Source organism: Salvelinus namaycush, chromosome 12 (genome assembly GCF_016432855.1).
Source record: "Salvelinus namaycush isolate Seneca chromosome 12, SaNama_1.0, whole genome shotgun sequence".
Lineage (NCBI taxonomy): Eukaryota > Metazoa > Chordata > Actinopteri > Salmoniformes > Salmonidae > Salvelinus > Salvelinus namaycush.
Genome location: NC_052318.1, coordinates 28,503,725 through 28,530,387, shown reverse-complemented (window position 1 = coordinate 28,530,387; position 26,663 = coordinate 28,503,725). Strand labels below are relative to the sequence as shown.

At 46.2% G+C, this 26,663-nt stretch overlaps 1 protein-coding gene across 1 annotated transcript in view; it reads right to left on the bottom strand.

Moving 5' to 3' along the window:
* Positions 1-633: 633 nt before the first annotated feature.
* The window catches only part of LOC120057068 (mediator of RNA polymerase II transcription subunit 13-like), a 165,277-nt gene continuing 139,247 nt past the window's right edge, over positions 634-26,663 (bottom strand). The window contains exons 16-30 of the mRNA XM_039005459.1: positions 24,793-25,721; positions 24,005-24,172; positions 22,600-22,823; positions 21,878-22,067; positions 21,216-21,645; positions 20,894-21,104; positions 18,311-18,502; positions 17,055-17,278; positions 16,600-16,742; positions 13,709-13,867; positions 12,749-12,937; positions 12,310-12,461; positions 2,577-2,741; positions 2,151-2,251; positions 634-1,741 (exon numbers count right to left, since the gene is read on the bottom strand). Coding sequence (XP_038861387.1) covers positions 1,609-1,741; positions 2,151-2,251; positions 2,577-2,741; positions 12,310-12,461; positions 12,749-12,937; positions 13,709-13,867; positions 16,600-16,742; positions 17,055-17,278; positions 18,311-18,502; positions 20,894-21,104; positions 21,216-21,645; positions 21,878-22,067; positions 22,600-22,823; positions 24,005-24,172; positions 24,793-25,721 — 3,610 coding nt within the window. The 3' untranslated portion in view covers positions 634-1,608. The remainder of the gene's footprint in view (positions 1,742-2,150; positions 2,252-2,576; positions 2,742-12,309; positions 12,462-12,748; positions 12,938-13,708; positions 13,868-16,599; positions 16,743-17,054; positions 17,279-18,310; positions 18,503-20,893; positions 21,105-21,215; positions 21,646-21,877; positions 22,068-22,599; positions 22,824-24,004; positions 24,173-24,792; positions 25,722-26,663) is intronic.

Here is a 26,663-nt window from a genome sequence, read left to right as displayed (position 1 = left end):
CCAAACACTCGATTTGGACTATGAACAAAACAGAAAAGTAATGTAGCACAAAAAATATATATATATGTATGTATGAATAGAGGTCTATTTACACACAAAAGCAGACCATAGTAGTACATCTTGATGATAAAAAATGTCTTGCAAGCTTATGCATGAATACACCATGCGGTGTCAAATTTGGATTTTACTGAAAGGACAGTTTTATTCTGAACAGGTGAAGATATAAGATATGATCTTCCTCTGCACAAATAAACACTGCATATCCAATGGGCACCCATCCATTTGGCCAAAGTTATTTATTTACACCACACAGAAGTCAAATGGAGTTGGTCCAAATGCATCTGTTACCACTCAGAAATGGTGCCAAAAAGCAAAACCTCAAGAGCAAATTGGGATTTGTATGGATAAGAAGAGGTATAGAGGGATGTGCTGAATCTGAAAGGAACCTTTCTTGCTCTATTCTTTTTTCTTTCTCCATCAAGATCTGTCACCAGACAGGGGTCAAACGTGAGGTCAGCTACATCCAAGAGAAGCCAATAGTTTTCTTCCACTCCACTATTGGTGTCCTTGTCAAATAGTTGCACATCACAATCACTCACCCAATAAGCAAGAACCACAACACACAAGCACATGTAAAATTGAGTTGACACACTTTATTCCTAAAACAGAAGCCGCACCACCCATCGCTGGCATGGCATTCATATATATCTCTCTATATATATATATTGCCGTTTGGTTTGTGTGTCTAAATGTGTGGTATAAAATACTATATACGACAATGTACCTCTTTATTTGAACACAGTGAACTTCATTGCTGTACAAGTCCACTGCTGCTACAGCTTAGCTGTAAATCCTGCACGCACAAAGGGATGGACATAATTCTCCAATCTACTTCTTCTGTACATCGTGACAATACAAATATTTTGTCCCCAATACAAAAAAATAATACTCTAAAAGCAACCTACTGCAACTTTATTACATTTTTCTGGGTTTTTGTTTGTTTTTTAATTCAGATTATTACATATATCTTCGACAAGTTGCTTAAAAAGCAGGAAGGCGATATAAACCTTCTATATTTTTTATATATATATATATAAAAGAGTTTAAGAAATAAGACAAATTATACATTTAAAAACGTATAATAAATAAGATAGATGCAGGCATTTCATTTGGATAACATTTTATCCAAAGGAAAATAGTGAATATTTCAGGTCTTAAAACCAAGGATCCATTCTCAAGTTTTTGTTCACTGAAATGTTCCTTTTCTTCCAATACTTTACAGACGTTTTCCAAAAGGACTGTCTGACTATGGATCTCTTTTTCTCTTGTTCCTGTTATTAGCATAACCCGTTCCAGAAATCGCCCTCTTTTTCTTCCTCCTCCTCTTCCTTCTTCATCTTCTTGTGTGTGTCACAGTGGCAGGAGCAGACTGAGACGTTTCTATTGCCCGTTGTTATGGCTGAGGGCTTCCTTCCATCCGGAAGCCCTCTGATCTCCTATTCAGATCTAGACCCACACAACGCATAGTGAAGTCCAACACTGCAGTCCAGCATCAGCCTGTCAGGTTGGACGTGTCCCCTCTTCTCCTACTCCCCCTCAGGCTATTTGTTACAACATGTTCATGATGAAGTTGTACATCTGGTTGAGCACCACAAAGTGGATGGGCAGACAGGAGCGCCGGTCCTGCGTTGCGGGGTCACACGTCAGCCAAGAGAGGGCATTGTACTGCTCCAGCACAAATCTGAAGGGGGGAGGAGAGAGAAGGGCGGGGGGAGGAGGAGAGAGGAGGAGGAGAGAGGGAGGAGGAGAGATAAAACACGTGTTATTCACAATGAACACCTCTCAAAGAGAGCAAAAACCTTGATATCAAGTGGAATACTTCACTCTCTCTTCCATAAGCACATTAGATACAGAGACAGCCTAGGACATTTTTTAATATCTTCAATGGCTGAGCTGTGGATGAGATTCACAGATGAGAGTGCATGTGTGACCACAGAGTGTAGTATGTGTGGCTGCAGATTGTGTGTGCGCGTGTGTGGCTGCAGATTGTGTGTGTGTGTGTGTGTGTGTGTGTGTGTGTGTGTGTGTGTGTGTGTGGCTGCAGATTGTGTGTGTGACTGCAGAGTGTGTGTGGGTGGGTGTGTGTTTACCTGAGTACGTCCGAGGTCTGATTGGAGTCAAGGGGATGGGAGTGTTTGCTGTGCAGCAGTTCATCTGATTGCACTGAAGACACGTGGAGGTGCAAAGAGGCCTGAGCAAAGACAATACAAGACACACAGGGAGTCAGTGACAGGCCTAGTTAAGCCATTCACACAGTAATACCAGAGCAAATGTCAGTCAATCGCTGATATCCTGAGCAAGTGAATATTAATACAGGTCTAAAGAAAAGGATGTTTCAATTAACTCTGAGTGTTTGATATGCCAACTGCAAGCTTTAGTCTGTCAACTCCTATCAGTAAAAAACAATCCTTAAAAAAAAAGACCATTAATAAGTACTTCAAGCTAGCTAGCATAAAATCAGAATACATATAATAATGCAGGAGTGAGGGCTGGCAGAGGTTGTCTGACAGGTATACCTTGAGGAAAAGAGGACACTGGTTCTGAGCTTGAGGGCAAGCTGACCAGAACCAGTCAGGCAGTGTGCCGGCTTTGGCTGTGGACACAAAGTAGCCCAGGGCCAGGGGCTGCTGCAGGATGTTAGGAGCTTCATCGTGGGATTCCATCCGATCCGTACTCTGGCCCTGGAAGGGAGGAGGAGTTAGTCTCTGGCTTGTTATAATGTACAACAGGGCTATACAACTGGTGGCCCACAGGCCAGATCCGTACCGTTTATTCATTTACATTGGCCCTTTTAAAAATTCTGAACATTAATCAAATCTGGGGGGAAAATCCCTGCCAAAATCCGATGTTCAGTGCCAAAATGACAATAATGGTGGTTGTCTAGTGTGGTTTCTATCGGTTTTTAGCGCCTATATGGCATGTTGATAATATTTTCTTCATATGAATTTGGCTCAAGCATTTGAACAGTTTAAGCTAAAATATTATGACTACTTTCCTGAAAGCTACGACTCTAAGGAACTCATACGTGACTTCTGTTTCCCTCTCTGATACTCACAAGGACTCCTTAGAAGAGTGTGACAAAAACACACCGAATGACTGTGTCACGCCCTGATCTGTTTCACCTGTCCTCGTTATTGTCTCCACCCCCTCCAGGTGTCGCTTGTTTTCCCCAGTGTATTTATCCTTGTGTTTCCTGTCTCTCTGTGCCAGTTCGTCTTGTATGTTTTCAAGTCAACCAGCGAATTTCCATCTCTCCTGCTTTTTGCATTCTTATTTTTCTATTCCTCCCGGTTTTGACCCTTGCCTGTTTCTGGACTTTGTACCCGCCTGCCTGACCATTCTGCTTGCCTTGACCACGAGCCTGTCTGCCACTCTGTACCTCCTGGACTCTGATCTGGGTTTGACCTTTTTGCCTGTCCACGACCATTCTCCTGCCTACCCCCTTTGGATTAATAAGCATTGAAAGACTCCAACCTTCTGCCTCTTGTGTCTGCATTTGGGTCTCACCTTGTGCCTTGATAGACTGAGGCGAATGAATTCCAAATATACTTCCTTTAGACTGGAATTTGGCATTACCTGATATGACATACACTACAATCTTGTGGACACACATTCAAATGAGTGGATTTGGCTATTTCAGCCACACCCGTTGCTGACAGGTGTATAAAACTGAGCACACAGTCATGCAATCTCCATAGACAAACATTGGCAGTAGAATGGCCTGTACTGAAGAGCTCAGTGACTTTCCACGTGATAGGATGCCACCTCTCCAACAAGTCTGTTAGCTTCACGAAATGAGTTTCCATGGCCGAGCAGCCACATATAAGCCTAAGATCCCCATGCGGAATGCCAATTGTTGGCTGGAGTGTGATGGCTGGCGCCGGAGGGGATGGCTGTCATTTTACATGCTTCTAACCAACTGTGCTATTTTGTTAGTATTTTCGCATTTTTTGTAACTCATTCTGTACATAATGTTGCTGCTACTGTCTCTTATGACCGAAAAGAGCTTCTGGACATCAGAACAGTGACTACTCACTGGACTAAGATTTTTTTCGTTAATGAGTCCGACACGGAGGATATACTGCTTTGTCAATACAAGGCCCAAATCCCTGTCATTTGCGTAAAGAAAGGACAGAAATACAGGGAGCTGAGGTCTGTGTGCGAATTCGTTGGAGAGTAAACCACCACTACCCTCTGTATTATTGGCCAACAAGCAATCATTGTAAAACAAATTGGACGATCTACAATTAAGACTATCCTACCAACGGGACATTAAAAACTGTAATATCTTATGTTTCACCGAGACTTGGCTGAACGACGACACGGATAATATAGAGCTGGCTGGCTTCTCCGTTTTTCGGCAGGACAGAGCAGCTACGTCTGGTAAGATGAGGGGCGGTGGAGTGTCTATTTGTCAATAACTGCTGGTGCGTGAAGTCTAATATTAAAGAAGTCTCAAGTTTTTGCTCGCCTGAGGTAGAGTACCTTATGATAAGCTGTCGACCACACTATCTACCAAGAGAGTTTACATCTATATTATTCGTAGCCGTCTATTTACCACCACAAACTGCTGGCACTAAAACTGCACTCAACCAGCTGTATTAGGCCATAAGCAAACAAGAAAATGCTCATCCAGAAGCGGAGCTCCTAGTGGCCGGGGACTTTAATGCAGGCAAACCTACCACCTTTACTCCACACAGAGACACATACAAAGCTCTCCATTGTCCTCCATTTGGCAAATATGAACATAATTCTATCCTCCTGGTTCCTGCTTACAAGCAAAATCTAAAGCAGGAAGTACCAGTGACTTGCTCAATACAGAAGTGGTCAGATGACACGAATGCTACGCTACAGGACTGTTTTGTTAGCACAGACTGGAATATTTTCCTGGTATTTATCCAATGGCATTGAGGAGTATACCACCTCAGTCATCGGCTTCATCAATAAGTGCATCGACGACGTCGTCACCACAGTGGCCATACGTACATATCCCAACCAGAAGCCATGGATTACAGGCAACATCAGCACCGAGCTAAAGCCTAGAGCTTCCGCATTCAAGGAGTGGGACACTAATCCGGACGCTTATAAGAAATCCTGCTATGCCCTCAGACAAACCATCAAACAGGCAAAGTGTCAATACAGGACTAAGATTGAATCCTACTACAACGGCTCTGACGCTCGTCGGATGTGGCAGGGCTTGAAAACTATTAAGGACTACAAAGGGAATCCCAGCCGCGAGCTGCCCAGTGATGTGAGCCTACCAGACGAACGAAATGCCTTTCATGCTCGCTTTAAGGCAAGCAACACTGAAGCTTGCACGAGAGCACCAGCTGTTCCGGACAACTGTGTGATCAAGTTCTCCATAGCCGATGTGAGCAAGACCTTTAAACAGGTCAACATTCACAAAGTCGCGGGGCCAGACGGATTACCAGGATGTGTACTCAAAGCATGCTCTGACCAACTGGCAAGTGTCTTCACTGACATTTTCAACCTCTCCCTGGCCAAGTCTGTAATACCTCCATGTTTCAAACAGACCACCATTGGCCCTGTGCCCAAGATAGCGAAGGTAACCTGTCTAAATGATTACCGCCCTGTAGCACTCACGTCGGTAGCCATGAAGTGCTTTGAAAGGCTGGTCATGGCTCACATCAACACCATCATGCCAGAAACCCTAGACCCACTCCAATTCACATACCGCCCCAACAGATCCACAATTGACGCAATCTCAATCGCACTCCACACTGCCCTTTCCCAGCTGGACAAAAGGAACACCTATGTGGGAATGCTGTTCATTGACTACAGCTCAGCGTTCAACACCATAGTGCCCACAAAGGTCATCACTAACCTAAGGCCCTGGGACTAAACACCTCTCTCTGCAACTGGATCCTGGACTTCCTGACGGGCTGCCCCCAGGTGGTAAGGTTAGGCAACAACACATCTGCCATGCTGATCCTCAACATACAGTGGGGCAAAAAAGTATTTAGTCAGCCACCAATTGTGCAAGTTCTCCCACTTAAAAAGATGAGAGAGGCCTGTAATTTTCATCATAGGTACACTTCAACTATGACAGACAAATTGAGCAAAAAAATCCAGAAAATCACATTGTAGGATTTTTAATGAATTTATTTGCAAATTATGGTGGAAAATAAGTATTTGGTCAATAACAAAAGTTTCTCAATACTTTGTTATATACCCTTTGTTGGCAATGACAGAGGTCAAACGTTTTCTGTAAGTCTTCACAAGGTTTTCACACACTGTTGCTGGTATTTTGGCCCATTCCTCCATGCAGATCTCCTCTAGAGCAGTGATGTTTTGGGGCTGTTGCTGGGCAACACGGACTTTCAACTCCCTCCAAAGATTTTCTATGGGGTTGAGATCTGGAGACTGGCTAGGCCACTCCAGGACCTTGAAATGCTTCTTACGAAGCCACTCCTTCGTTGCCTGGGCGGTGTGTTTGGGATCATTGTCATGCTGAAAGACCCAGCCACGTTTCATCTTCAATGCCCTTGCTGATGGAAGGAGGTTTTCACTCAAAATCTCACGATACATGGCTCCATTCATTCTTTCCTTTACACGGATCAGTCGTCCTGGTCCCTTTGCAGAAAAACAGCCCCAAAGCATGATGTTTCCACCCCCATGCTTCACAGTAGGTATGGTGTTCTTTGGATGCAACTTAGCATTCTTTGTCCACCAAACACGACGAGTTGAGTTTTTACCAAAAAGTTATATTTTGGTTTCATCTGACCATATGACATTCTCCCAATCTTCTTCTGGATCATCCAAATGCTCTCTAGCAAACTTACATCTTACTTCAGACGGGCCTGGACATGTACTGGCTTAAGCAGGGGAACACGTCTCGCACTGCAGGATTTGAGTCCCTGGCGGCGTAGTGTGTTACTGATGGTAGGCTTTGTTACTTTGGTCCCAGCTCTCTGCAGGTCATTCACTAGGTCCCGCCGTGTGGTTCTGGGATTTTTGCTCACCGTTCTTGTGATCATTTTGACCCCACGGGGTGAGATCTTGCGTGGAGCCCCAGATCGAGGGAGATTATCAGTGGTCTTGTATGTCTTCCATTTCCTAATAATTGCTCCCACAGTTGATTTCTTCAAACCAAGCTGCTTACCTATTGCAGATTCAGTCTTCCCAGCCTGGTGCAGGTCTACAATTTTGTTTCTGGTGTCCTTTGACAGCTCTTTGGTCTTGGCCATAGTGGAGTTTGGAGTGTGACTGTTTGAGGTTGTGGACAGGTGTCTTTTATACTGATAACAAGTTCAAACAGGTGCCATTAATACAGGTAACGAGTGGAGGACAGAGGAGCCTCTTAAAGAAGAAGTTACAGGTCTGTGAGAGCCAGAAATCTTGCTTGTTTGTAGGTGACCAAATACTTATTTTCCACCATAATTTGCAAATAAATTCATTAAAAATCCTACAATGTGATTTTCTGGATTTTTTTCCTCATTTTGTCTGTCATAGTTGAAGTGTACCTATGATGAAAATTACAGGCCTCTCTCATATTTTTAAGTGGGAGAACTTGCACAATTGGTGGCTGACTAAATACTTTTTTGCCCCACTGTATGGGTCCCCAGATCCTCAAAAAGTTCTACAGTTACCGCCTGGTATGGCAACTGCTCGGCATCTGACCGGAAGGCGCTACATCACTGGGGCCAAGCTTCCTGACATCCAGGACCTATATACTAGGCGGTGTCAGAGGAAGGCCCAGAAAATTGTCAAAGACTCCAGTCACTCAAGTCATAGACTGTTGTTCTCTCTGCTACCGCACGGAAAGCGGTACCGGAGCACCAAGTCTAGGACCAAAAGGCTCATTAACATCTTCTACCCCCAAGCCATAAGACTGCTGAACAACTAATCAAATGGCCACCCGGACTATTTACATTGACCCCCCCTTTGTTTTTACACTGCTACTACTCACTGTTTATTATCTATGCATAGGCACTTTACAAATTACCTCAATGAACCTGTATCCCTGCACATTGACTCGGTACCGGTACCCCCTGTATATAGCCTCGTTATTGTTATATAGATTTCTTGTGTTACCCATTGATTGATTTTAGTTAGTTTATTTAGTAAATATTTTAACTATTTCTTGAACTGCATTGTTGGTTAAGGGCTTGTAAGTAAGTATGTATTCGGTGCATGTGACAAATACATTTTGATTTGATTTGTAAAGCTTGACACCATTGAACTCTGGAGCAGTGGAAACGCGTTCTCTGGAGTGATGAATCACGCTTCACCATCTGGCACTCCGATGGACAAATCTGGGCTACCTGGCCGAATACATAGTGCCAACTGTAAAGTTTGGTGGAGGAGGAATAATGGTCTGGGGCTGTTTTTCATGGTTTGGGCTCGGCCCCTTAGTTCCAGTAAAGGGAAATCTTAACGTGACAGCATACAATTACATTCTAGACCACAGGTGTCAAACTCATTCCACGGGGGGCCGAGTGTCTGCGGGTTTTCGCTCCTCCCTTGTACTTGATTGATGAATTAACATCACTAATTAGTTAGGAACTCCCCACACCTGGTTGTCTAGGGCTTTATTGAAAGGAAAAACCAAAAACCTGCAGACACTAGGCCCTCCGTGGAATGAGTTTGACACCCCTGTTCTAGACGATTCTGTGCTTCCAACTTTGTGGCAACAGTTTGGGAAAGGCCCTTTACTGTTTCAGCATGACAATTGACAAAGCGAAGTCCATACAGAAATGGTTTGTCGAGATCGAGATCAGTGTGGAAGAACTTGACTGGCCTGCACAGAGCCCTGACCTCAATCCCATAGAAAAAGGGATCCATTAGAAAGCCTACTGCGAGCCAGGCCTAATCGCCCAACATCAGTGCCCGACCTCACTAATGCTCTTGTGGATGTAAGCCCCTCAGCAATGTTCCAACATCTAGTGGAAACCTTCCCAGAAGAGTGGAGGCTGTTATATCAGCAAAAAAGGGACAAACTTCATATTAATGCCGAGCAGGTGTCCACATACTTGTGTTATTTATTGAGATGCTTAGTTTTTAGATGATTTTAAAATGACCTAATTATTTTTAAGAAGTGTTATGAGCGAGCGTTGCGCCTTTTCCTTTACAATGACGATCACATTTTTTGGTTGCATCTCCATTCACGTTGGTTGAGCGGCCTGGCCTCCACTTTCCTAATGACTTTTAGCAACATTTCATTTTAGGAAAAGTTATTTATTGGTGGTTGTGCGTTGCAGTTTTATACAGAATAATCGCATGTGGAAAATGTCTGACCTCCCTGTAATTAACCTTTTTACATCTGGCCCCCAAAATAATATAGTTGAATAGCCCTGATGTACACTGTACAAGGCTATTGATTTTTCATACAATACAGATCAACTCCTCAATACTAAGTAACACTAGCATTATCAATCCAGCCATTTATCCCAAGCCAAATCGACTTTACTGCACTTAACAAAAATATAAACGCAACATGCAACAATTCATGAGTTCGAGTTCATATAAGGAAATCAGTCAATTTAAATAAATTCAATAGGCCTTAATCTATGAATTTTACATGACTGGGAATACAGATCTGTTGGTCACAGATACCTTTAAAAAAAAAGTAGGGGCGTGGATCAGAAAATCAGTCAGTATCTGGTGTGACCACCATTTGCCTCATGCAGCGCAACCCATCTCCTTTGCATAGAGTTACCGTAATTTCCAGACTATAAGCCGCTACTTTTTTCCCACGCTATGAACCTCGCGGTTTATACAATGACGCGGCTAATTTATGTTTTTTTTTTTTTTTCACAAGATTCATGCCGCCAAAAAACTGAGCACCGTCACATAATGTGACGTAAATCGAGCGCGCTCAAACTTGCCATCATTCTGATTACGGTAGTCATTTTGTCACCCTCATCATGGCAAAGACACGGAGAAATGCATATGATGCAGCTTTCAAGTTGAAGGCGATCGATCTGGCTGTTGGAAAAGGAAATAGAGCTGCTGCACGAGAGCTTGGCCTTAATGAGTCGATGATAAGACGTTGGAACTGTGCAGATCCGACTGAAAGCCATAACAATCGCCACCGCAATGAAGTTTGACTTTCTTGGTAGGCTACTGTTTACTGCTATTTATTTTTTATTTTTGTTACAAGCCGTGTTTCGTTAAAGCCTATTTATTTTTGTTACAAGCCGTGTTTCGTTTAAAAGCCTATTTATTTTTGTTACAAGCCGTGTTTCGTTTAAAGGCTGAGTAAAGTTCATTTGTTTCAATGTACCGGTAGGCACTTGCGGCTTATAGACATGTGCGGTTTATTTATGTACAAAATACATATTTGTAAAAATTTAAGTGGGTACGGCTTATATTCAGGTGCGCTTAATAGTCCAGCAATTACGGTAATCAGGCTGTTGATTGTGGCCTGTGGAATGTTGTCCCACTCCTCTTTAATGGCTGTGCGAAGTTGCTAGATATTGGCAGGAACTGGAACATGCAGTCGTACACATCGATCCAGAGCATCCCACACATGCTCAATGGGTGATATGTCTGAGTATGCAGGCCATTGAAGAATTGGGACATTTTCTGCTTCCAGGAATTTTGTAAAGATCCTTGCGACAGGAGGCAGTGTCACCTGCCCTTGTGCTTGTCTCCACCCCCTCCAAGTGTCGCCCATCTTCCCCATTATCCCCTGGGTATTTAGACCTGTGTTCTCTGTTTGTCTGTGCTAGTTCATCTTGTTTGTCAAGTCAACCAGCGTTTTGTCTCAGCTCCTGCTTTTCCCAGTCTCTTTTTCTCTCGCTCCTGGTTTTGACCCTTGCCTGTCCTGACTCTGAGCCCGCCTGCCTGCCCCTGAACCTGAGCCTGCCTGCCTGCCATCCTGTACCTTTGCCCCTACTCTGGATTACCGACCTCTGCCTGACCTGACCCTGCCTGCAGTCCTGTACATTTGCCCCACTACTCTGGATTATCTGTGAGGGGAACGGCACCTCCGTACCTTCAGGCTCTGATCAGGCCCTACACCCAAACAAGGGCACTGCGTTCATCCACCTCTGGCCTGCTCGCCTCCCTACCTCTGAGGAAGTACAGTTCCCGCTCAGCCCAGTCAAAACTGTTCGCTGCTCTGGCACCCCAATGGTGGAACAAACTCCCTCACGACGCCAGGTCAGCGGAGTCAATTACCACCTTCCGGAGACACCTGAAACCCCACCTCTTTAAGGAATACCTAGGATAGGATAAAGTAATCCTTCTAAACCCCCCCCCCCCCTTAAAAGATTTAGATGCACTATTGTAAAGTGGTTGTTCCACTGGATATCATAAGGTGAATGCACCAATTTGTAAGTCGCTCTGGATAAGAGCGTCTGCTAAATGACTTAAATGTAAATGTAAATGTAATTATCGACCCCTGCCTGCCTTGACCTGTCGTTTGCCCGCCCCTGTTGGGGGGATTCATCTGTGAAGAGCACACGTCTCCAGCATGCCAGTGGCCATCGAAGATTAGCATTTTCCCACTTTAGTTGATTACGATGGCGAACTGCAGTCAGATCAAGACACTGGTGAGGATGACGAGCACGCAGATGAGCTTCCCTGAGACGATTTCTGACCATTTGTGCAAACCCACAGTTTCATCAGCTGTCCAGGTTGCTGGTCTCAAACGATCCTGCAGGTGAAGAAGCCGGATGTGGAGGTCCTGGGCTGGCGTGGTTACACGGTGGTCTCCAGTTGTGAGGCCAGTTGGACTTATTGGCAAATTTTCTAAAACGACGTTGGAGGCAGCTTATGGTAGAGAAATTAACATTAACTTATCTGTCAACAGCTCTGGTGGACATTCCTGCAGTCAGCATGCCAATTGCACGCTTCCTCAAAACTTGAGACATCTGTGACATTGTATTGTGACAAAACTGCACATTCTAGAGTGGCCTTTTATTGTCCCCAGCACAAGGTACACCTGTGTAATGATCATGCTGTTTAATCAGATTCTTGAAATGCCACACCTGTCAGGTGTGTGGATTAGCTTGGCAAAGGAGAAACGCTAACTAACAGGGATGTAAACAAAATTGTGCACAAGATTTTTGAGAAATAAGATTTTTGTGTGTATGGAACATTTATGGGATCTTTTATTTCAGCTCATGAAACATGGGACCAACACTTTAAATGTTGCGTTTATATTTTTGTTCAGTATAAATTACTTTGTGTTAATCTTAAATTTAGGTTATTTCTTTGCTTCTATAAAGTCTGTACTACTACTAGTCTCTACACAGATGAGATGTGTTGTGGTGGGCCTACCTTGCTGCCGTCTCCCCCCTGGTGGTAGTGGCCGCCGGGGGAGTGTACGGGTGAGGTGGTGGGCGAGGAGGGCAGGATGTTGATGATGTCAGGGTCCACCAGGTCGTTCTCCTGATCCAGCAGGTCAAAGATCCCGATGGCGTCCGACCCATCTAGACAGAAGGGAGGAGAAGAGGACAGAGACTTAGAATAAGCTTTGAATTTTCAATATACTCTGAGGCTAAATGGAGAGAGATAGAGACCCATATGAAGCAAAAAAACAAGACGGAGTTGAGAACTTGAATAGCGCAAAAAACTATTTCCAATGGACTCAATCCATTATTTTCAAGAGAGATAAGACAACACAAGTTGCAGTAGAAGCCTTCCAATAAAACGGATGAATTGAGGTCAAAGGTGAGAGTTGAGAGGTGAGGCCAGAGGGAAAAGCATTGTGACTCACCGGGGATAGGGTTGAAGGCGATGTCTATGTTGGTGTCAGTAGTGTAGTTGGAGCTGGCCACCTGGACGAAGGCTGAAGTGGGGAACACCAGGATGTGGGTACAGGACGTGTCCTGGGGAGTACTCAGCTGGGACGTCTGCATGTTCAGAGTGGTGCTACGGCCAAACACTGAGCCTGTAGACACAGAGTCTGGAGAGAGAGAGGGGGAGACAGGCTAATAATACAGTACGTTCATCTTCATTGAATCTACATTGAATGCATACAGTATACACACAAATGAAAACTGTTGACATCTGCTATAGCTATCATCCATTAAATTAATCTGTGAATGAATTAGTAACACCATTTAATTGATGCAGCAAAAATGTAAGTGGTGCCAATAAAAGCAACCATCTTTCAACTGGCCATTATTAATTAGTCCAGCGCTCTATTCACAGATTATAATGATTATCTGTTGAGTACAACCCACAATGTCTGGGTCAAAGCTACGTCCTGGGAAAGGAGACAGCCGTCTCCGTTCACCAAAACCACCGGTCTGGAGGGACCCGTCCAGCCCCTCCTCATATACAGCAGTAGACCCATATTATACACTGACAGTGTCAATGGTCCATGCCAATCACTCCCCAAAATAAACCCATTGATCTAGAGCTCCATCACATCACACAGAAATAAATGGAGCCTGAGAACTAGTGGTTTATGACTGAGAGAAGCAGTGTCCTCAAAACTATCAATCTGATAACGACAAGGAGCGACATGCATTATAACAGGCTGCCACCATCCATCAGATGCAAGTACATGCTCACACACACACACACACACACACACACACACACACACACACACACACACACACACACACACACACACACACACACACACACACACACACACACACACACACACACACACACACACACACACACACACACACAGAGGCAGGCAGGCAGGAGGACATAGTACCTGGCATGATGACAAAAGAGCACTGTGGCTCCATGGCGACCAGACAGGCGCTAAGGATGCTGGGAGTGTCGGAGGCAGAGATGCCACACATACGACACATCTCCTTGAGACGGCGACTTAGAGACTGCAGGTTCCTCCTGCTCAGCAGAATACTCCAGTCTGGAAAGGAGGGAGAGAGGGAAGAAAGAGAAGAATAAGTCAATGAGTAAGACAAGATAAATGTAAAATAGCAAAGTACCTCTGAGGACACCACTATTCTTTGACTAGCAATAATGTTTTATAGAGGAGATTGAAAAGAATGAGTAAAACAAGATGAGTGTAAAACAGCAAAGTACCCCATTGAGATTATAGAGGGCTAGATCATAAGTACCTCATTGAGATTATAGAGGGCTAGATCCTACCCCATTGAGATTATAGAGGGCTAGATCCTAAATACCCCATTGAGATTATAGAGGGCTAGATCCTAAGTACCCCATTGAGATTATAGAGGGCTAGAACCTAAGTACCCTATTGAGATTATAGAAGGCTAGATCCTAAATACCCCATTGAGATTATAGAGGGCTAGATCCTAAGTACCCCATTGAGATTATAGAGGGCTAGATCCTAAGTACCCCATTGAGATTATAGAGGGCTAGATCCTAAGTACCCAATTGAGATTATAGAGGGCTAGATCCTAAATACCCCATTGAGATTATAGAGGGCTAGATCCTAAGTACCCCATTGAGATTATAGAGGGCTAGATCCTAAGTACCCCATTGAGATTATAGAGGGCTAGATCCTAAGTACCCCATTGAGATTATAGAGGGCTAGATCCTAAATACCCCATTGAGATTATAGAGGGCTAGATCCTAAGTACCCCATTGAGATTATAGAGGGCTAGATCCTAAGTACCCCATTGAGATTATAGAGGGCTAGATCCTAAGTACCCCATTGAGATTATAGAGGGCTAGATCCTAAGTACCCCATTGAGATTATAGAGGGCTAGATCTAAGTACCCCATTGAGATTATAGAGGGCTAGATCCTAAATACCCCATTGAGATTATAGAGGGCTAGATCCTAAGTACCCCATTGAGATTATAGAGGGCTAGATCCTAAGTACCCCATTGAGATTATAGAGGGCTAGATCCTAAATACCCCATTGAGATTATAGAGGGCTAGATCCTAAATACCCCATTGAGATTATAGAGGGCTCGATCCTAAGTACCCCATTGAGATTATAGAGGGCTAAATCCTAAATACCCCATTGAGATTATAGAGGGCTAGATCCTAAGTACCCCATTGAGATTATAGAGGGCTAGATCCTAAATACCCCATTGAGATTATAGAGGGCTAGATCCTAAGTACCCCATTGAGATTATAGAGGGCTAGATCCTAAGTACCCCATTGAGATTATAGAGGGCTAGATCCTAAGTACCCCATTGAGATTATAGAGGGCTAGATCCTAAGTACCCCATTGAGATTATAGAGGGCTAGATCCTAAGTACCCCATTGAGATTATAGAGGGCTAGATCTAAGTACCCCATTGAGATTATAGAGGGCTAGATCCTAAATACCCCATTGAGATTATAGAGGGCTAGATCCTAAGTACCCCATTGAGATTATAGAGGGCTAGATCCTAAGTACCCCATTGAGATTATAGAGGGCTAGATCCTAAATACCCCATTGAGATTATAGAGGGCTAGATCCTAAATACCCCATTGAGATTATAGAGGGCTCGATCCTAAGTACCCCATTGAGATTATAGAGGGCTAAATCCTAAATACCCCATTGAGATTATAGAGGGCTAGATCCTAAGTACCCCATTGAGATTATAGAGGGCTAGATCCTAAGTACCCCATTGAGATTATAGAGGGCTCGATCCTAAGTACCCCATTGAGATTATAGAGGGCTAGAACCTAAGTACCCTATTGAGATTATAGAGGGCTAGATCCTAAATACCCCACTGAGATTATAGAGGGCTAGATCCTAAATACCCCACTGAGATTATAGAGGGCTAGATCCTAAATACCCCATTGAGATTATAGAGGGCTAGATCCTAAGTACCCCATTGAGATTATAGAGGGCTAGATCCTAAATACCCCATTGAGATTATAGAGGGCTAGATCCTAAGTACCCCATTGAGATTATAGAGGGCTAAATCCTAAATACCCCATTGAGATTATAGAGGGATAAATCCCAAATACCCCATTGAGATAATAGAGGGCTAAATCCTAAATACCCCATTGAGATTATAGAGGGCTAGATCCTAAGTACCCCATTGAGATTATAGAGGGATAAATCCTAAGTACCCCATTGAGATTATAGAGAGCTAGATCCTAAATACCCCATTGAGATTATAGAGGGCTCGATCCTAAGTACCCCATTGAGATTATAGAGGGCTAAATCCTAAGTACCCCATTGAGATTATAGAGGGCTAGATCCTAAGTACCCCATTGAGATTATAGAGGGCTAGATCCTAAGTACCCCATTGAGATTATAGAGGGCTCGATCCTAAGTACCCCATTGAGATTATAGAGGGCTAGATCCTAAGTACCCCATTGAGATTATAGAGGGCTAGAACCTAAGTACCCTATTGAGATTATAGAGGGCTAGATCCTAAATACCCCATTGAGATTATAGAGGGCTAGATCCTAAATACCCCATTGAGATTATAGAGGGCTAGATCCTAAGTACCCCATTGAGATAATAGAGGGCTAAATCCTAAATACCCCATTGAGATTATAGAGGGCTAGATCCTAAGTACCCCATTGAGATTATAGAGGGATAAATCCTAAGTACCCCATTGAGATTATAGAGGGCTAGATCCTAAATTAGGGCTAGATCCTAAATACCCCATTGATATTATAGAGGGCTAGATCCTAAACTGCTGGTTGACTGTTGTCCTCCTCACCTCTCAACTCGCCGTGTCCCATTCGGCCCAAGCGACCTATCACCACCCTCCATGGCACAGATGTCATCTGCACCAGCCCCAAGCACCAATCCCACAGCTTCTGCAGGCCCGACCTCCGGGCAGAGCCTTTTCTCCTCCGTGCTCTGAACAAAAACACCCACATACTGTCACACTGAAAACATTTAACACTACACTCATAACTACAAATCACCAAGGAGTTGCCAGGTTGAAGGAAACGTGTAGATTGTTGATCTTGCAATAATCACTATACTTCAAGGCTACACATTGTTTTCATCATTACCTGGAAACAACCCACAACAAACATTGTTTTGCAAAAAAAAAGAAAAATACTAGCTGCAAAATACATTTGCAATGCTCTGCTTGAGGTTTGCTGACTCTAGATGGTGGTAGAAGTGATGAGGATGATGATGGTGTGTGCTGCCAGGTAGTCCCACCTGTTGGGCACGTCGATGCTGATGATGCAGGTCTCCAGCAGCTCTCCGTACAGGTCAGTGCAGGTGGCCAGGAGCCAGCGCTGGTCGTGGGACAGGCAGTAGCCCACAAACAGCACGTTGTACTTCTGAGAGGCCTCTCCGAACGTCTCCCCCAGCTCAGTCTGCTTGTCCTTGGTGGGTGCCAGGATGAAGGGAGGCGTGTAGAGCCGCAAAGACTCTGGTCTCTGTTGGGTAGAGAGAGAGGGGTCAAAGGTTAGGGGTTAGACGAGGGTCATGTTCAGTAAGGATATTTATTTTACTGGGAGGTAGCTATCTACTTATGTCTAATAACAATGCATATTTTTTTATTTACCATTGCAACACGCTTAGGTACATTGTGCCCTACTGAACACAACCCAGGACTATATCTGTCTGTCTACTCTAGACAGACATTGTATGTACAAGAGTCACTGGGTTGGTTAGTCGACAGCCAACATTCTACCAGTGTCACTACTGAGATGCCATTTATCCAGCTAGCTAAGTAGCTCAGCTCCTGCTCTAGTCCCCACTCCACTACACTCCACTGTGTACAGGGTAAATGTAATGTAGTGGCTGGCTGGCCTGGGAAAGTTAAATAGGATTGGGTGGCAGTCTGGGGCCTCTCCCTGTCTAAACCTGTAGCCTGGAAGCCCTTAGGGAGGTCTCCGGAAGCTAGCCAAGCAGATAATGGAAAGAAAACTGGAGAGAAGGAAGAGGGTTATAAGATCCCCTGGTCTTGTTCCAGGACTAAGGGGGTTAGTGTAACACTTTCTCCATCTCAGTGCTCCTTTCCTCTCTCCCTCGCTATCGTTCTCTTGCTGGCACACCACACATGGCCAGAGTAGGGCTGAGGAGCAGAGGGCTGAGGAGCAGAGGGCTGAGGAGCAGAGGCTGAGGAGCAGAGGGCTGAGGGGCTGAGGAGCAGAGGGCTGAGGAGCAGAGGGGAGGGTCAGGCTATGACAGGGATGGGCAATCCTGGTCCTCAGGGGAGGTCGTGTCTGCCGGTTTACAGTTCTCCCTGGCATTTCATTCATCATTGTTTTCCCATAGCACACACACCTGGTTTCCCAGCTCTAAACCAGTCAATGATTCAAACCAGCAGACACTTAGGACCCGACATGCCCCCCCCCCCCCCCCCCCCCCTGGTGTAGGAGCTGCATAATGTTAGTTAAGTTAAAGTTGGGATAATGTTAGTTAGGCTCATGTCATGTTTGTTTTTGACAGGGATGTTTGTTTACCTCTGGGCTCTTCAGTGCGGTGTCGATGGCCAGGCCAGGGCCAAAGCCGGTGAGTGACTTGACGTTGGTGGATCTGGGGAGGGGCCGCCTGCACTGGGAGAACACTGAGAAGGCCAGGGACTTGAGGTGTTGAGCATAGATATGACGCTCCTCGCTCCTCACCGGCTGGAGCAGGTACTGGCACGGGATGATCTGAGAGGGGAGAGGTGGAAACCAATCGGTCGGCATACAACTTTAACAAAAGTACATTCTGTCTTCTCTTGTACCGATTATCCTGCCTGACATATTTGGCACTAAAACAAAGTCTTATCAACTATTTGTGAAACATTTTATTCTAAATAAACATACACGTTCTAACATACACGTTCTAACATACACGTTCTAACATTGCCACCAAACATTCTTTCATCAACACACACACGCGCAGACTTGTGTTGAGGTTACCTGTACAGAGACAGAGTTGTGTTGAGGTTACCTGTACAGAGACAGAGTTGTGTTGAGGTTACCTGTACAGAGACAGAGTTGTGTTGAGGTTACCTGTACAGAGACAGAGTTGTGTTGAGGTTACCTGTACAGAGACAGAGTTGTGTTGAGGTTACCTGTACAGAGACAGAGTTGTGTTGAGGTTACCTGTACAGAGACAGAGTTGTGTTGAGGTTACCTGTACAGAGACAGACTTGTGTTGAGGTTACCTGTACAGAGACAGAGTTGTGTTGAGGTTACCTGTACAGAGACAGACTTGTGTTGAGGTTACCTGTACAGAGACAGAGTTGTGTTGAGGTTACCTGTACAGAGACAGACTTGTGTTGAGGTTACCTGTACAGAGACAGAGTTGTGTTGAGGTTACCTGTACAGAGACAGAGTTGTGTTGAGGTTACCTGTACAGAGACAGAGTTGTGTTGAGGTTACCTGTACAGAGACAGAGTTGTGTTGAGGTTACCTGTACAGAGACAGAGTTGTGTTGAGGTTACCTGTACAGAGACAGAGTTGTGTTGAGGTTACCTGTACAGAGACAGAGTTGTGTTGAGGTTACCTGTACAGAGACAGAGTTGTGTTGAGGTTACCTGTACAGAGACAGAGTTGTGTTGAGGTTACCTGTACAGAGACAGAGTTGTGTTGAGGTTACCTGTACAGAGACAGAGTTGTGTTGAGGTTACCTGTACAGAGACAGACTTGTGTTGAGGTTACCTGTACAGAGACAGACTTGTGTTGAGGTTACCTGTACAGATACAGAGTTGTGTTGAGGTTACCTGTACAGAGACAGAGTTGTGTTGAGGTTACCTGTACAGAGACAGAGTTGTGTTGAGGTTACCTGTACAGAGACAGAGTTGTGTTGAGGTTACCTGTACAGATACAGAGTTGTGTTGAGGTTACCTGTACAGAGACAGACTTGTGTTGAGGTTACCTGTACAGAGACAGAGTTGTGTTGAGGTTACCTGTACAGAGACAGAGTTGTGTTGAGGTTACCTGTACAGAGACAGAGTTGTGTTGAGGTTACCTGTACAGAGACAGAGTTGTGTTGAGGTTACCTGTACAGAGACAGAGTTGTGTTGAGGTTACCTGTACAGAGACAGAGTTGTGTTGAGGTTACCTGTACAGAGACAGAGTTGTGTTGAGGTTACCTGTACAGAGACAGAGTTGTGTTGAGGTTACCTGTACAGAGACAGAGTTGTGTTAAGGTTACCTGTACAGAGACAGACTTGTGTTGAGGTTTCCTGTACAGAGACAGAGTTGTGTTGAGGTTACCTGTACAGATACAGAGTTGTGTTGAGGTTACCTGTACAGAGACAGAGTTGTGTTGAGGTTACCTGTACAGAGACAGAGTTGTGTTGAGGTTACCTGTACAGAGACAGACTTGTGTTGAGGTTACCTGTACAGAGACAGAGTTGTGTTGAGGTTACCTGTACAGAGACAGAGTTGTGTTGAGGTTACCTGTACAGAGACAGAGTTGTGTTGAGGTTACCTGTACAGAGACAGAGTTGTGTTGAGGTTACCTGTACAGAGACAGAGTTGTGTTGAGGTTACCTGTACAGAGACAGAGTTGTGTTGAGGTTACCTGTACAGAGACAGACTTGTGTTGAGGTTACCTGTACAGATACAGAGTTGTGTTGAGGTTACCTGTACAGAGACAGACTTGTGTTGAGGTTACCTGTACAGAGACAGAGTTGTGTTGAGGTTACCTGTACAGAGACAGAGTTGTGTTGAGGTTACCTGTACAGAGACAGACTTGTGTTGAGGTTACCTGTACAGAGACAGAGTTGTGTTGAGGTTACCTGTACAGAGACAGAGTTGTGTTGAGGTTACCTGTACAGAGACAGAGTTGTGTTGAGGTTACCTGTACAGAGACAGAGTTGTGTTGAGGTTACCTGTACAGAGACAGACTTGTGTTGAGGTTACCTGTACAGAGACAGACTTGTGTTGAGGTTACCTGTACAGAGACAGAGTTGTGTTGAGGTTACCTGTACAGAGACAGAGTTGTGTTGAGGTTACCTGTACAGAGACAGAGTTGTGTTGAGGTTACCTGTACAGAGACAGAGTTGTGTTGAGGTTACCTGTACAGAGACAGACTTGTGTTGAGGTTACCTGTACAGAGACAGAGTTGCGGATGTGTGGTGGGAGGAATTGGAGCATCTCCAGGTAGCAGCGCAGCAGGCCCAGGGTCCACACACTGGACCCCGCCTCAGGCTCCTCATAGGTGAAGGGGTCCACGATGTACACCACGATGGCCGGGGGGTACGTTATGGCATGAGATTCTCCATCCGTCGGCACACCCACCTTCTCTCGCTCCATGGTGCTGGAGAGGAGGACAAGAGAGAGAGGGAGTTAGGACAAGGAATGGGGTTTCGCTCCGGGGACTGTGTGTGTGTGTGTGCATGAGTGAATTCAGGCCCGGTGTTGTACCTACCTCTCAAGGGGTTCAGTCTGTGCCTGGGCCTGGCTGGCTGAGTCCCCCCCGGGGAGGCCTGAGTTCTGGGCTCCAGCCTGCTGGCCCAGCTGCCCTCCCTGGGTGCCACCACCCTGGCCCTGGTTCTGCATGCTCATGGTCCCAAAGGGAGGGAAGGAGCTGGGCTTGGCAGACTGCACCCCACTGCTGGGCTGGCTCCCTGACGACGCCGTGCTGTTGGCACTGTTGGCTACACCAGTGTTGTTACTAGGCACGCTGCTGCTGTTGTTGCTGTTGTTGGGGAGGGAGGGGGTCGCTGAGTTTTGGGGGCAAGCCGAGGTGGTGGAGGAGGAGCCAGAGGATTGTGTGGATGAGGATTGGTTGGTGGCAGGAGGAGGCGTGGGCTGTGTGAGGAGGGAGCTGTCTAAAGGCTGTGCGGCGAGGTATGGAGCTGATGGCAGAGACAGGAGCACAGAGAAAATCTGCATTTATAAGCCATCTAAACAAACTAGCATTACACTTTAGTCAGCATCCGCTACAACAAACCTTTTAGAAAAGCAAGATCCTTTTAGAATCCAAAAATAGGCTTTTTGATCTTCTAAAGCCTTGGGTATATGGGCATGGGGGGTACAGAAAGGCCTGAGCCCGACCAATTCCCCACCTGTGTCGTCATTGGAACCTACCGAGGTCGTGGCGGCAGACTTGTGCATAGAGCTTGAGTTTGGCGAAGGCATCGCTGTTGCCGCTGGCAGCCTTGATGAACCAATCGCTGACGGGCTGCTCCGCTAGCTTCTTAGCAGCCGATCCGCCCACTCTCACGATGCCGTCCGGGTGACCTTTTGAGATTGGCTGGTGCTGGCCCAGACGACATGACTGCAGGGAACATGGAGGGAGAGGAGGGCTGGATGAATAGTTAGACAACAGCACAGGAGTGACTGAGTGACTTGATGTCGAGGCAATAAGGAATGGTAAGGAAATGGAGTAGACAGACCTTTTTTTTTTTTTTTACAGTAGGCTGGGTTGTAAGCGTCTAGTATGTTTTTAAAATGTTTAATTTAAATAGGCAAGTCAGTAAGCGTCTAGTAAGGTCTGGGTCAATTCTATTTCATTGAAGAATTGAAAAGTGACCTTTGTTTTCAAATAGGAATTTGTAAATGTTTCATATCCAAAATTAAAACGCATCTGACCCCAACCCTAGCCTGGTCCCCAATCTATTTGTGCATTCTTGCATTTATGGTCATATGCTCTTAACCCCTAACTCCTATGGTCAACTCCAATGGGTCATTGTCATGAAAAACACAAGATCTGGGACCAGGCAACTCCAAAAAGGTGGTTGCTTCAGCTGTCCAAGATGCCCACTCTCTTGCATGATAAATGGACAGTTGTTGACGTTCTCCAGCCTCACCTCGTAGACGGCGGTGAGGTCCCTGAAGAAGCTCTTAGCCCCCTGGAGCAGGGCCTCGTTGTCAGGACAGACCACCAGGTAGCCCACGTCCCTGTGGGAGCCAAAGGGGTCCAGCAGCAGCTTCTCCCAGTAGGGCAGGCCGAATGGAGACAGCACCACAAAGTCATACTCATAACCCACCAGGAAGGTTGGGATGGGCAGGGGCTCTGGAGACTCATCTGTGCCTGATGGAGGGAAGGAGGGGGGAGAAGGGAGGAGAGGCAGGAGAGGATGGGCGGGGGAACGGAAGGGAGAAGAGGCAGGAGAGGATGGGCGGGGGAACGGAAGGGAGGAGAGGCAGGAGAGGATGGGCGGGGGAACGGAAGGGAGGAGAGGCAGGAGAGGATGGGCGGGGGAACGGAAGGGAGGAGAGGCAGGAGAGGATGGGCGGGGGAACGGAAGGGAGGAGAGGCAGGAGAGGATGGGCGGGGGAACGGAAGGGAGGAGAGGCAGGAGAGGATGGGCGGGGGAACGGAAGGGAGGAGAGGCAGGAGAGGATGGGCGGGGGAACGGAAGGGAGGAGAGGCAGGAGAGGATGGGCGGGGGAACGGAAGGGAGGAGAGGCAGGAGAGGATGGGCGGGGGAACGGAAGGGAGGAGAGGAGAGGGAGAAGAGAGGGATTAAGTACTTAGTCATCCTCCAGCGATAAAAAAAACCAAAAACTTTTTCTGTTGAAAAGTGATATCCCAAGTATAAATACATAGAATACATAGAATCTATGTAGAAATACATAGATTTTTCTTTATTGTGTTATTGACTGTACGTTTGTTTATGTGTATCTCTGTGTTGTTTGCTTTTGTCGCACTGCTTTGCTTTATCTTGGCCAGGTCGCAGTTGTAAATGAGAACTTTTTCTCAACTGGCCTACCTGGTTAAATAAAGGTGAATAAAAACAGTAAAGTAGACACACTAAAGGATAAAACATATTTTTTTAGCAAAATAGTGTTTTTTAGACACAACTGCAAACTTCAAGGAGTTGGTCTGATGGTAGAGGAGCAATAGAGAACAAAAGAGGAAACGTCCGTCCGCCCCGCCCCCACCGCCCGCCCCGCCCCCACCACCCCCACTTGTGCCATGTCATGACTTACCTGGACCACCTATTGAGATGTGCCTTTTGTTAAATAAATCAGGTGTTAAATGAGGTGAAAATGAGACTAGATTAGGGCTTTAAACAAGCCAGCGTTGCCACCTGTCACATTCACAGAGAAGGGTTGAGAGCCCAAAGTGAACCCATCACAACAGCCTTCCCACTGAGCTGACATCTGGACTATAGCAGTGTGACTGTGATAACTACTGATCTGCCTGCAAACACAGGCTACGTCGCATCTGCCTGTGTAAGCCAGTGGCTCTTGGAGCTGGTGGCTTACCGTAGGAGCCCCGTCCAGCCATCTTGTGGAACTGCTGCCAGGTGAGGGGTCCCTGAACGCCCCAGGAGCGCACCGTCCTCTTCTTCTGGATGGCATCCTGGAGTACAGGCTGGAGAGAGAGCAGCACCCGCAACACGTCCTGAGAGCACAGAGCACTGATGTCCACCGCTGGGGAGAGGGGAAGGACGGTTAGAAAGAGAACACACAGAGCACTGACGTCCACCGCTGGGGAGAGGGGGAGGACGGTTAGAAAGAGAACACACAGAGCACTGACGTCCACCGCTGGGGAGAGGGGGAGGACGGTTAGAAAGAGAACACACAGAGCACTGACGTCCACCGCTGGGGAGAGGGGGAGGACGGTTAGAAAGAGAACACACAGAGCACTGACGTCCACCGCTGGGGAGAGGGGGAGGACCGTTAGAAAGAGAACACACAGAGCACTGACGTCCACCGCTGGGGAGAGGGGGAGGACGGTTAGAAAGAGAACACACAGAGCACTGACGTCCACCGCTGGGGAGAGGGGGAGGACGGTTAGAAAGAGAACACACAGAGCACTGACGACCACCGCTGGGGAGAGGGGGAGGACGGTTAGAAAGAGAACACACAGAGCACTGACGACACAAAAGATAGCAACATTCTGATAACTGTCAGGGAAAATGAACAGACTGGTTTATATTGGTTAGTTATGCTAGCCAACTGAAGCTCTACAGGGCCAAATGCCAAGAACAATTTATTATTAGACACAGACTTGAATGTTGGTTAGAACAACAAAAAGGTGCTTTTCTTACCGTTTTGTTTGGACCAGTGGTGTAGACAGGTACTCTTGACCAGGGCCTCGTCCACCTTGCCTCCTGACATGTTGTCCATGAACTGGCGGCCGTGCTCCAGAGCCATGTAGCAGTCACTGTGGTAGTCCCTCTCCTCTACCCTCACACAGGCCGGCACTGGACAACCCCCGGCCCCCCGCGCTGCCAGGCTGTCAGGCTCCATCCCAGCCATGGGTGAGAAGGGGTTGGTGCACTGGTCCTGTAGCAGTAAGATCAGCTCATCTGGTACCCTCTCCCCCCTCCCTCCTCCACCCGTCCTCTCCAGCGAATGTTGTCGCAGTGCCTCAAAGCGCTTCTCTGCTTCGCGGCTGACGTCCGAGTCGCGTCCGATGATGTCAAGCTCGTCCTCCAGGAAGAGGCCCGAGCCGTTGCCGTAGCGGCGGTTGACCACAGCGCTGAAGCCGCAGGTGCAGGGGTACTGGGCCTCTCCCGTGGGGTCGCTCAGGTACACACCCACGTCGGCCCCCTTGATGTTCATGTTGCACACGCAGATGCAGCAGCTGTCGAAGTTGCAGTCCTTGAAGAGGTTCATGACGGACTCAGAGAGGATGAGGGTGACGTAGAGGCTGTGGGCCTCGGGGATGGAGGGCACGGTGGCAGGTTCCACTGAGTTGAGAGGGCGACAGGTGGAGGGGGTGGAGGCAGGCGAGTAGAGGTCCGAGTTCTCGTACTTAAGCGAGCCCTGGACACTGGCGGGTCCTCTGGGGGTGCGTGGGGTACGGGGAGTGCGTGGTGTGGGGGCGGAGAAGCGCGGGGTGGCCGGTGAGGGCAGGATGCCCGTGCCACTGTTGCTGGGGGGGGCACTGTTGGACATGAAGGGCGTATGGGTCTGGGGTGTGTAGCTCTGGCTGTAGTCCTGGTCCATGGCACTGCCCACACTGAGGATGTTACTGTGACAGAGAGAAGAGAGGAGTCAGTCACACAACACAGCCTGTTGGGACAATATGCTAGAGTTTGATTCAAAACACAACAACAAAGCAGAGCTCAGTATATTGTAACAAAACGATCAACAATACATTCCAGTACCCACTGAACCTCCATTACAAGGCAGAGGTAAAAAACTAACATCAGAAGGAGGAATGGTAAACAAACAAGCAGAGACAACTGGCTGCCTGTCATGGTATGCAAATGCACTGCCATTTCAAGCAGCCCCTCTGTGAGAGAAACGACTATATTTTTGGCAGGTTGATGTTTATTGTCATGAATCTTGCCCTGAAGACAGAACGGAGTGATTTCCGCTAGATGGGCCAGCTGTAAAGAAAGAAATTGGCTTTATGGTAAAAATTCATAAAAAATGTTATTCTTAATTTCAAATCAAATCACATGCGTCGAATACAACATGCTTTGAATACAACAGGTGTAAACCTTACCGTGAAATGCTTACTTACAAGCCCTTAACCAACAATGCAGTTCAAGAAAAATAAAATATTTACTAAATATACTAATTAATAAAAAATAAATAATAAAAAGTAACACAAAACAACAATAACGAGGCTACATACAGGGGGTACTGTCACGATCGTCGTAGTGAGGAGACCAAGGCGCAGCGTGAGAGAAATACATTCTTCTTTTTAATAACGAAGAACACTTAACAAACAATACAAAATAACAAAACGAACGTGACCGCTATAATACTGAGTGCAAACATGCAACATCACATAGACATTCCTAAACACCTACACTGAACACAACCCCATACACTCTACAAAACCCCCTATACAATACAACCACCCAAGACGAGACAAATACACACAAACATCCCCCATGTCACACCCTGACCTAACTAATATAATAAAGAAAATAAAGATAACTAAGGCCAGGGCGTGACAGTA